Below are 11,964 nucleotides of genomic sequence, written 5' to 3' on the forward strand. Positions count from 1 at the left end.
GAGAATGGGTGGAGAAAAATCAGGGTGGGTAAAATGATGCGGATGGTCCCCACAAAACCATTGCTGTCTCTAGGACGCTTGGCGTGCAATGCGCGCGGAGGAGGGGACGACACGGTCACATTTACAAATTCCAACATGCACCAAAGCGGATAAACACAAGATCACACCCGTATTCCAGTTGAAAAGGAATCTACTTTTATTCATAAGCAAATATAGATGGTACAAAAAAGGTACTGTACGTCTACGATGAAATCCTGCAAAATAAAATTAGCAAAACATCCTACTTCCTCGCAGCTGACACCTTATATTTGGGGAGAAAGACCATGCTCCATTATCTAAAGGAGAAAGAAAAACTATACTGGTGAGCTAGGAACCCCCATCCGCACTAGCTGACGCCTTCCTAGCCTTCTTATCATCAATGTAGTGTTGCATCAGATACGAAACGAAACCCCAGATGGCGATCAACATGGCTATGACCTTTATACCATCCATCTTGTCGTGAAAGATGAGGACGGCGAACAGGGGAACGATGGGCAGAGCCACGGTGCTGATGACATTGGAGAAGAGCGAGGAGACCTCGAAGACGAGCCCGACCACCCCGACGGAGGTGATCTGCCACGACACGGCCGTCCACAGCAGCGTCATGAAGTAGGAGAACTGCCCGGACTGGAACGTGTCCATCTCACCTCTCACCGTCCTCCACTCGCCGCTAGCGAACAGCCCGATGATGGAGGCCACCGTGGCCACGAGGGCCGTGTATATCTGCATGTTGAGCACGGCCGTGAAGGTGTGCTTCTTGATCACGTTCTCGAAGGTGAGCTGCATCAGGCAGAGGATGAGCGAGTAGGTGCCCGACGCCCCCAGCGTCAGCACGAAACCCATGAGATAATTCCTTCTCGAGACGCCGCTGATATCCTCTGTTTCGTCGTGGTTGGCTCCAAGGAGCGCATCGGACAGCGTGAGCAGAACCACGGCGTTGAGGATAAGGCCGGTGAGCTTCTGGGAGTTGAGGACGTAGCCGAAGACGACGTTGAAGGACAGCTGACTGGCGCAGATGAGCGAGTAGGTCGACACCGGGAGGTACTTGAGGCCGCTGGCGTACATCATGTCGTCGGCGGCTATGACGAGCCCCAGGACGATGTAGATCACGACGAGTTTGGCCACCGGAGTGTCGCTGCCGCCGCTGCCGGAGGGTTGTTTTGGGACACAGAACAGGCCGAGGAACAGTATAGGGAAGCCTGCGGTCTGCACGAACGTTGATACCCACTTGCTGCTGCCGCCCTGGTGGTAGTAGTACCTCGCGAGCAGCGTCGCGGACGTCTGGCCGGCGACGAGGAAGAAGACGTCCACCGACACCATCAACCACCATCGCCAGTTCTTGGCTCCGGAGCTCTTTGACGGTGCTCCGGCAGGTGGTGCTGGGGCTTCGGCTTTGGATGGCCCTGCGGTTTACAGTGAGAACTGTAAAATTCAGTGACGTCAATAACAGAAAAGCCTTATCTGGATGAGTAACAATGAGATTGACATGTAAATTATTGGAAAATTAGTTCCTTTTCCTCTTCTTTTATAGAAATCAACCATGTTCTAGGACTTCTTCCCTCAGCAATTCGAACCCAAAAAACATTGCCATGCCATGCGATTTACATGTTAAACCTGTAAGGCACCCATCGCGCCCAACCACGCGAGACACACACTGGATTCCGAATTCCGATACACGGCTATTCTTCAATTAGTTAACCCTCATTGGCGCCATATATTCGAACTGAAGAAGAGCCGAAACGCAAACATGTTTGAATCCAAAACGAGCACAAATTCGACAATCGAAGAGTGATCAGCCACGCGAACTGACCTGCAGGGATCTGTATCTGGACCTCGGCGTTGCTGGTGCTGGCCGCATTGTTGGTGGTCGCGCCGCTGCTGGCGTCGGTCATCTCATCCGACAACTCGTGTCACCCTGCGAGATCCAAGACAGGAGGAGGGTGATCGAGGCGATGGGAGGGGATGCGGAGAGAATGAAGAGGTTTAGCGGTGGAGAGAACAAGCGGGCATGCGGAGGTGAGATGTGGAGTGGAGACCGGTGGGAAGAACAAGAACCCAGGTCCGCCCGCTAATTTCTCTGCCGCTTTCGTCGTCTCGATGTTGCGATCGACATGCCCACTCAATAGCATGCAGAGATCCAGATGCAGAGTTTGACGGGTTAAATTCAAGAATTGTCTCCAAGCATGCACCGGTAGTCTACAGAGGGCTCAGGGTAAGGCAGTTTGGTACTTTTGCTGTACCTGCCTGCATGCATGCGGAGTTTTTCTTAGGAAATAATGGTTGTACTGCGGATGCATTTTAGGAGAAGGAAATGGTATTATTTTCAACCAAGAAAACCATAGGAAACCTAGTATAAACTAGAAGGAAACCAAGAAAACTATTCAGAAATGAAAAAACCTGCCAGAACACATTTGCCAAAGCAGTAAGCTTGCGCAAGCTAAATGGGCCGGCCTATTACGTGTTGGGCAATGTGCGATGCTACCATATATCCTTGCGCATTTCGGATGTCCTCATTCATTTACACTCATTGGATACAAGTAGGGTTGAAAATGAAAGGAAAACTTTCCGTCCATTTCCGAAGAAAAAGAAAATGTAGGGCCAAATACGGAAAAGAAAACGACATTTGGAGGAAAAGAAACGGAAACGACAAAATTATAAACGGAAACGGAAAAGAAAATAAGGGAACCCTTTCCGATAGAAAGGGAAACGGCAGAGGAAATTCCGGAAAAATAAATACGGAAAGTTTCCGGAAATATAACCTAGAGAGGTCCGTGTATTTAGTAGGTCTACACTTGCACATGAAACAGGGCTTGGGTCACGTATCAAGTCCACTAATTACTCTAACCCTAATCACTTTGTATAATTGTGTGTACATGCAGTTGTTAAACTATGTGTGTTACTTTATGTTGAATTGCCGCTTGTCGAAGTTAAGTGATATATCTTGTCTTATTGTCTTTTCTATGTGTGTCATTCGGTCTACAAATCATGGTATTATGCCACATTGTGTTGTGGCAAATATCCGTATTCATAACGTATCCGCTACGTATCTGTTTTGTATTCATATCCGATGATTTCCGTTTTCATATTCGTTTCCGGGGTTTCCGATTCCATTTTCGATTCCGATAGGATAGAGGGAAACAAAAACGATAAAGCATGTTTCTGTCCGTTTTCGTTTCATTTTCAACCCTAGATACAAGGGGGTCGCGGATATGTTCAAAGGATACATGTAGGCTATTTTGATTGTGAAATTAGTTGCAGGTACATAATCTATCGCCTTGCTAATAACAAACGTCAACACTTTATCTTGTGCTTATGTACGTGGCAAGCATCGTTTGCGTCCAAAATTAGGCGGGGTTAGTATTATGGATTCATGCCCCAAAATAATCGCAAAAGTCAATGTGATATATCAACCCATTGATCACCTCATGATCTCATCATACGCAAATTGTGTGATATTTGTAGAAAGATAGGTTTGGGCAGAATTGGACAAAGATGGACCCTTCCATATATTTCATATATATAGAAAAATACAAGGTAACAAACCCAATTACTGTCCTAAACATAATGACCTAAATCAGCTACAAATAGCAGGCTCAAGCTAGGTACGGTTTAATTGCACCAAATATATATCCGTAATATTTGGTTGGCCAAATATCCCTAATAATTGTACCAAATATTTTATTTCTCATTGATCTTCAAAATCGCCAAAAAATAATCCCACCTGAGAAAAAGAAAGAGCCCGAACATGCTCGCGAACTTCACTGGTTCTAAACATCGTCACTTATAAAATTCCAGGAGTTTATTTCTCAAAACAATCGAGAAGTTTATTTAGCCAAATGATTCTATACTGTGACGCCTAGATACATGTAGTATATATCCTCGGCTGCTACCTAGTACCTACCTGCTGAGCGTCCTGGCTAGAACAAGAGCGACGGAGACCTCCTTGCTGAACTCTGAGTCTGCGGCGGCTAGCGTGGACTTCCCGCCTAGTTTGCGGAATCCTTCTTCGCAAGTTTCTGGTACGTTGAGGGCAGCGCTGAGGCTCCACACCGCGTCCTGCAAGCCCTGTGATCTGCCCGACGTGATGCCCTTCGCTGCCTCATCGAGTCGGCCCACGATACCATAGTACAAAACGGCGCAATCTCCGAGGCATTCGCGCGTCTTCTGGTCCTTCACCATGTTTCTCAGGGCCGTGCTGAGCTTTCTGGTGTTCATGGCCGTTCCCCTTGCGATATTCGTTGCGATGGTGGCAAGGCCGCGCTTGTCCGCGGTAGTGCTGTCCTTGTTGGCTTGGAAGAACTCAATGCAGTAGCCGTAGCCGATGTCCGGGCGGGCAGCGGAGAAGGTTTTGCACGCGTCTTCCAACATGGAAGCGCTGCATGAGGATGTGGCGAGGAGGAAGAGAACAATATAAGAAAGACCATGGGAAGGCCTCATGGTTGGGTCCCTAAAGTTGATGGGATGCTTTCGATTGTCTTGGATGATCCAACCAAACTATAAGTAGACGATCGATATGCATATTATTAGACCGAATCAGTTAGAGCTGATTTGTAGGGATTGAGGAGATCCTGAGTTTTAGGAAAGGATCGTGTCAATCTGTTTCTTTCTTGCCTTGTACCCTTGTAACACATTGTACCCCTTAAGTATATAAATCAATGCCCTCACGATGGGAGGTTTACGGCAAATACTTCTTAATTTGGTATCAGAGCCAAAACCGAACTAACCTTCCTGCGCGCGCGATGGACTCCAGTGCCGCGCTGCAGACATCGTCCGCCGGCGTGCTCTCGTCGACAGGATCCACCTTTTCTCCCATCGTTCCCATCTTCCAAAACTCCGTCACCGTGAGGCTTGATCGCAACAACTTCTTGCTGTGGAAAACCCAGGTCATCCCGTAACTAAGGGTGGACACGAGCCAGCTCGGGCTGGGCTCGGTCCGAGCCTGCTTTTAGCTCGCTCTAAATGGGCTCGGCTCGGGCTGGCTCGTTTGTTCCACGAGCTTGAAAAATGGGCTCGGCTCGAGCTTGACGGAAACTCGGGCTGGCTCGCGAGCTGGACGCCTGTAGTCACTGCCATGTGGGCCCCACGCATCAGCGACCTCCACGACGCCTCCTCCACAACATCCTGCTGCGCCTCCGCTCGACCCTCGCCGCCGCGCGCACCAGCATACTCTCCCGTCGCTGGCGCCACGTATGGGTCCACCTTCCTTAGACAGCGTGAAGGTGGCGACAAGCTGGTCGTCGGCCATCTTGACGTGCTCCATCTCGTCGGTGCTCGGTATCTTGTACAGGGGGCGGCCGCCGCTTGGGTCGTCGACAAGGGTCCTGTGACAGGGGCGGAGCCAGGAATTGAGTATAGGGGGGGCGAGTTGACAATGTAAACTTTTTCATAGCCTATAACATGTATATAGTGGATGGACATATGCACAAATTTCAGTATTTTATCATGAGACAAAGCCATTTCTCTATAACTAAACCCAAAATACCAAGTAATGACAGCGAGTGGAGTAACCCGTATTTTTAGCCATCATTCAGAAGTAAATTTCTTTTGAAAACAATTGTTGATGGAAAGTATAATTTTATTGATTGTATGCAGATCTTTCACACATATATATACAATATAATGTTGTGTTAATTACACAATTAGCTTGTAAGTGTTGTTTATCGGATCACACATCACAAGGGGGCAGACTCGGGGATAGAAAAAATGAGGACACAATATCTTAGTAGTAGATTAATCTATTGCCAAGTCTAGTACTAGGTCGCAGTTCATAAAATTACCAGCTACTACAAACAGCATATGTATATCGATGATTCGATGTACCTTAAACCAAGTCCTTGATCGATCTGTTGATCAGTTCAGGCGGTCGACGGACGGGTAGCCTCATGCATCCATGTCCTGGTCTGGACGGTCTCATAGCGCTCGGCTGGCCGGCCCGCAGCTGCTAGCGAGCGGGAGAAACAAGCCAGTAATCGGCGGCAGTCGCAGCTATGTCGATCTGATCTGAATAAGAAACGTCGAATACACACGATCGAGGGGGAAGGGGAACTGACAGAATCAACGTAGACAGATCAAAGTAAGAGACCACCAGATGGGCTGTTTGATTGCTGGTTGGGCTTCGGTATGTATACTACATGGATGTTCTGGGCTTAAAAACGAATTAGGAATGATTAGTATTGCCCATTAGTACACTATAGTCTATACGGTAGTACTAACTATGGGCTCCAAATGTTGAGGGGGGCCGATCGTTGGGGGGGGTCTAGCCCCTGCTCGCCCCCCCCCCTGTCTCCGCCCCTGGTCCTGTCCATGACAGGGGGCGGCGGCGCGCCTGTGCCAGTGCTGGCCGCGGCAGCCCAGGTATGGAGGAAGCGCGTCGAGGACGCCCCGTCGTAGGCAGCGTGGTGCAGAGCCAAGCCGACGGCGAGGCCACGAACAGCTCGTCGCCAGCAGCGCCTGTGCTGTGCGGAGGGATGACCTGATCGATCCACTCAAGACTCAACCATCCACGTTTCGTTTTGGGCCAGAAACTACTCAAACCAGGCCCAGATCACATCCTCTGTTAATTCGAAAAAAAAAATCACGAGCTAACGGGCTGGCTCGGGCCGAGCCGGGCGAGCTTTTAGCCCGTTACGGGCCAGAAAATTAGGCTCGACTCGGGCTGCATCTAACGCGGGCCGAGCCCAAAACGAGCCGAGCCAGGAAAAGCTCGGGCCGAGCCAAAAGCTCGGCCCGAACGTCCAGCCTTATCCCCAACCTATCCTGCAATGGCTATCTTGGCTATCTCGATGGCAGCTGCCCCGCGCCGCCGAAGCTCATCACCACCGGGACCGGCAACAATGCAGTCATGGCGCCGAATCCCGCCTACACCACATGGTGGCATACTGACCAGCGCGTCCTTAGTGCGCTGCTGGGTTCTATGACGGAGGAAGTTCTCGCCCAGATGATCGGCCGGACCACCTCGGCCGATGTGTGGAAGTGCCTCAACTCCATGTTCTCCGCCCAAGGATGGGCGAGTATTCGCCAAATCCGACGCAAGCTAGCGTCGACGAAGAAGAACGACCTGGGAGCAGCAGAATATTTTCACAAGATGAAGGGCTTTGCTGATGCTATATGGCAACCGTCGGCACACCTCTGCCAGACGATGAACCGATTGACTACATCATCCCGGGGCTTGGCACGCCCTTCGCACCTCTACAGCCATCTCTCACGGTGTTCGCCAACGCCAACCCCGACGCCGTCCTCAACCTCTCGGACTTCTACGCCATGCTGCTCTCCTACGAAGCCATGCAGGAGCAGAATTCCCAGGCGGCCGTGGAGTACTCCTCTTCGGCAAACGTGGCTGGACGCCGCGGTGACTACGGACGTGGCGGCGGGCAACCCTACGACAACTCCGGTCGTTCTAGTGGTCGTCAAGGTAACGGCCATCAAGGCGGTGGCTACAATGGCCATCCAGGAGGTGGCGGCTTCCAAGGCCAAGGTGGCCAGCAAGGCGGATGCGGCGGTGGCCGCAACGATGGTGGTCAAGGCGGCCACAACAACGGTGGTGGTCAAGGCGGCTACCGCAACAATAGAGGTGGTGGAAACGGCGGCGGGGGTGGCCGTCGCTTTCGCTCTCAATGCCAGATATGTGATATATGGGGGCACGGGGCTTTGACGTGTCGCAACCGCTTCAACCAAGTGTATCAAGCCGGGGACCATCGCTCCGGCAACTCCGTCACGTCCAACCACAGCCACGATGATCATCCTCCACCTCATTGGTATATGGATACCGGGGCCACCGATCATCTCACCAACGACATGGAGCGCCTCGGCGTTCCACGAACGCTACCACGGCGGGGACCAAGTTCAAGTCGCCAACGGTGCAGGTTTGTCTATCTCGCACATCGGTCACTCTCGTTTAGCTGGTCCTAAGCGTTCCCTAGCCCTTAGAGATATCTTGCATGTTCCTAATATTAGCAAAAATCTGCTTTCGGTTTATAGGATTGTTTGTGATAATGACGTCTTTGTCGAATTTCATCGTCATTTTTTCTGTGTTAAGGACAAGACCACGAAGAAAATTCTTCTACAAGGCAGAAGCCGCGGTGGTCTCTACCCAATTCCTTTCAGTCGGGCGACATCTTCCACTCGTCATGCGTCTTCTAGTATCAAGCTTTCATCTAGGCAATGGCATCAACGAATTGGTCATCCTTGGAATAATGTAGTTCAAACTATTATCAAAACCAATAATCTTTTGTGTTCCCCCACTTCTGATTCTTCTGTGTGTGATGCTTGTCAGCGTGCTAAGAGTCACCAATTACCTTATACTCATTCTTATCGTATTTCTACTGCACCTCTCGAGCTTGTTCACACTGATGTCTGGGGTCTGCATTGCCTTCTTCTGGAGGTTTTAAGTATTATGTTAGTTTTGTTGATGATTATAGTCGCCACACCTGGATTTATTTGATCAAACACAAGTCGGATGTTGAGCATATTTTCTACACTTTTCAGACCCATGTTGAGCGTTTTCTTAACACCAAAATCCGTGCAGTACAATCCGACTGGGGTGGTGAGTATCATCGCCTCAACGCTTATTTTCGACGCACCGGCATCCTCCATCGTGTTTCTTGTCCACACACGTCCCAGCAAAATGGCATCGTTGAGCGCAAACATCGTCATCTCGTTGAGACTGGATTAGCTCTTCTCGCCCCCTCCTCCCTCCCATTGCGTTTTTGGGATGAGGCTTTTCTCACCGTCTGTTATCTCATTAATAGGATGCCCTCGCCAGTCCTACAAAATTCTGCCCCAATTACTAGACTCCTAAATCAGTCTCCCGACTACTCCTTTCTCCGCACTTTTGGTTGTGCGTGTTGGCCCAGTTTGCGCAAGTATAATTCGCGCAAGCTAGAGTTTCGCTCCAAGATGTGCGTCTTTCTTGGATATAGCCCTATGCATAAAGGTTACAAGTGCCTTGATCGCTCCACTGGTCGGATTTATATTTCTCGTGATGTCATTTTTGATGAGCAGGTGTTCCCGTTTGCCACACCCGGGGTTGTCCTTGATGTCTCTAAGCTACATCCCGTTTCATTTCCTGCACAAGAACCAGCTATTCAGGGTACTGATTTGCGCAGATATGACATGTCTATGTTACCGCTTGATCCGCTTGGTTTTTCTCCTGTTGTTTCTGTGCAGGCACCATCTCCATCACTTGACGTTCATGGGCAACCTGCATGTCATGGATCGCTCGCTCGGGCCTGCTCCTTCCGGTCACTCGATGCCCCCTAAGCACGATGCATCCCAGGCGTCCTCCACTGGCCCGTCTCCACCTGCCTCTCCTGGGACGGTCCAGGAGACCACCTCGCCTGCCCTGGCTTCCTCAGCATCTGGGTTGCCTTCGCCTGGTCGCTCGCTGGAGCCAGCTTCTGCCACGGACACGGTCTCGCCAGAGGCTACGACACCGCCTGCTACGTCTTCATCTGACATGCACCCAATGGTTACTCGCCGACGCGACAATGTTGTTCGCCCCAAGCAGTATACTGACGGAACCGTCCGATACAATCCGTATCGGCGCCGTGCCCTTCTTGCCGTTCTAGCATCTCATCGCACGGTGTTTTGCGAGCCAGCCTGGCGTGCCGCCATGGAGTCTGAATTTGATGCATTACAGCACAACCAGACATGGCGCCTGGTTCCCCGTCCTTCTGGCGTAAATATCGTCGGCAGCAAATGGATTTTCAAGACGAAGTTTCATCCCAATGGCTCCGTTGACAAGCACAAAGCTCGGTTAGTTGCACACGGTTTTACTCAACAACATGGCATTGAATATCATGATACTTTCAGTCCTGTTGTTAAGCCTGTCACGGTGCGCTTGGTTCTGTCTCTTGCCATATCTCGTGGCTGGTGTCTTTGCCAGGTCGACGTCAGTAATGCTTTTCTTCATGGGTTTCTTGAAGAGGATGTGTATATGCAGCAGCCTCCTGGTTTTGAAAGTTCTTGGTACCCTCATCATGTTTGCAAGCTTCAGCGTGCTCTATACGGTTTGAAGCAATCTCCTCGAGCCTGTTATGCTCGCCTTAGTGACAAGTTACATGAACTTGGTTTTATCTCCAGCAAAGCCGACACCTCGTTATTCATTTTTCATCATGCTGGTGTCACGGTCTACATGCTTGTTTATGTTGATGATATTGTGCTTGCTGGCTCCTCTGCGGCTACTATTGAGCGTCTTGTTCAGACTTTGGCCCAGTCTTTTCCCATCAAGGATCTTGGTCGTCTTGATTATTTTCTTGGCATTGAGGCTGCTTATACTTCGGAAGGGATTATTTTGACACAACATAAATATGCATTGGATCTGTTACTATCTCGCGATCTTGGTGACATGCTTTCTCACGATGATGCCTTCAAATATCAGAGCTTAGTGGGGGGTCTCCAATACTTGACGTTGACCCGTTCTGATCTTTCTTTTGTTGTCAACAAGGTTTGTCAGTTTTTGGCTAATCCTACTAGTCTGCATTATGAGGCTGTTAAACGGATCCTTAGGTATGTCAAGGGCACTGTTTCTGCTGGGTTGATGATACGGAAGGCTCCCTCCACTGTTCTGAATGTGTATACTGATGCTGACTGGGCGGGTTGTCCCGATGATCGTCGCTCCACCGGCGGTTTCGCCATTTTCCTTGGACCTAATCTTGTTTCATGGAGTTCTCGCAAGCAGCCCACCGTTTCTCGTTCTAGTACCGAGGCCGAGTATAAGGCTCTTGCAAATGGCACAGCCGAAGCAGTTTGGATCCAGTCTGTGTTGAAAGAGCTGGGAGTTCATCATCCTACGCCACCTATCTTATGGTGCGATAATTTGGGCGCTACATATTTATCCGCCAACCCAGTCTTTCATGCTCGCACCAAACACATTAAAGTTGATTTTCATTTTGTGTGTGAGAAAGTTGCTCTAGGCGCCCTCGATGTTCGTTTTATTGCATCCGGTGATCAGCTCACCGATGTTTTCACCAAACCTGCTACTCATCAGCTTCTTCGCCGTTTTCGATCCAATCTTAGCCTTGTACACGATGGTTTAGATTGAGGGGGGTGTATTAGACCGAATCAGTTAGAGCTGATTTGTAGGGATTGAGGAGATCCTGAGTTTTAGGAAAGGATCGTGCCAATCTGTTTCTTTCTTGCCTTGTACGCTTGTAACACATTGTACCCCTTGAGTATATAAATCAATGCCCTCACGATGGGAGGTTTACGGCAAATACTTCTTCTTAATTCATATAGAGTCTAACTATGGTTAAAAAATGTTGCTATGTAATGTAACCGTAGGAGAATTTGTTTATATTTGTCTAGAAAATATGATTATAATCAAAATAATAATACTCCATTTATGACTGATTTACCCCCAGTATAGAAGGAATAAAGCTAAATAGAGGGTGGGGCATCACCCCTCTCTCGATGCCACGACAGTTTTGCATTTGTTTTTCCTGTAGGAGAGAACGTCTGCATGCATATAGGAATTTGTCACCTCATATGTGACATCATTGCATTAACCGCTAAATCTGAATACTTAAAATGACTTGAATCCTAAACCATTATTTAATTTAGCGTTCCGTTTACGCCACTAAATTGTCTCGGCGAGGACTCCATAACTAGGTCAGTGTGTTTCTATGTTTTGATAAAGTTTTTTTTGTCACACAATTTGCCATATTAATTAGTACCAAAAAATTTACCATGATAATTGTGCATGGTTACAATATAATTATTTACATCAATACATTGCATTGATATGCATAACTACAGAGCAGGTGTTGACCTTCGTCACCCTAGTTGCCAGATTAGCATCAAATAGTTACCATGATAATTGTACAAGGTCAATGGATATATATTTTTTCACGTTCTCAGACATAACAATGATATGCACAGCTAGAGTGTGTGTTCAAATATTTCAAAGATCTAAGATATGATATCATT

The 11,964-nt window shown here is 48.9% G+C and overlaps 1 protein-coding gene across 1 annotated transcript; it reads right to left on the reverse strand.

Moving 5' to 3' along the window:
- Positions 1–259: 259 nt before the first annotated feature.
- Positions 260–1,931, reverse strand: LOC124679513 (probable purine permease 11). Its single transcript, XM_047215251.1, has 2 exons — positions 1,850–1,931; positions 260–1,442 (listed from the first exon to the last, which is right to left on the reverse strand). The coding sequence occupies exons 1-2, from the start codon at positions 1,929–1,931 to the stop codon at positions 367–369; spliced, it is 1,158 nt and encodes a 385-aa protein (XP_047071207.1). The 3' UTR covers positions 260–366.
- Between the last annotated feature and the right edge of the window lie 10,033 nt (positions 1,932–11,964).

This window comes from Lolium rigidum, chromosome 7 (assembly GCF_022539505.1).
Source record: "Lolium rigidum isolate FL_2022 chromosome 7, APGP_CSIRO_Lrig_0.1, whole genome shotgun sequence".
NCBI lineage: Eukaryota > Viridiplantae > Streptophyta > Magnoliopsida > Poales > Poaceae > Lolium > Lolium rigidum.

Coding starts and splice junctions, on each gene's coding strand:
- LOC124679513 (XM_047215251.1), bottom strand. CDS start 1,931: ATGACCGACGCCAGCAGCGGCGCGACCACCAACAATGCGGCCAGCACC. Junction 1,443..1,849: donor CCAGATACAGATCCCTGCAG/GTCAGTTCGCGT, acceptor TGTAAACCGCAG/GGCCATCCAAAGCCGAAGCC.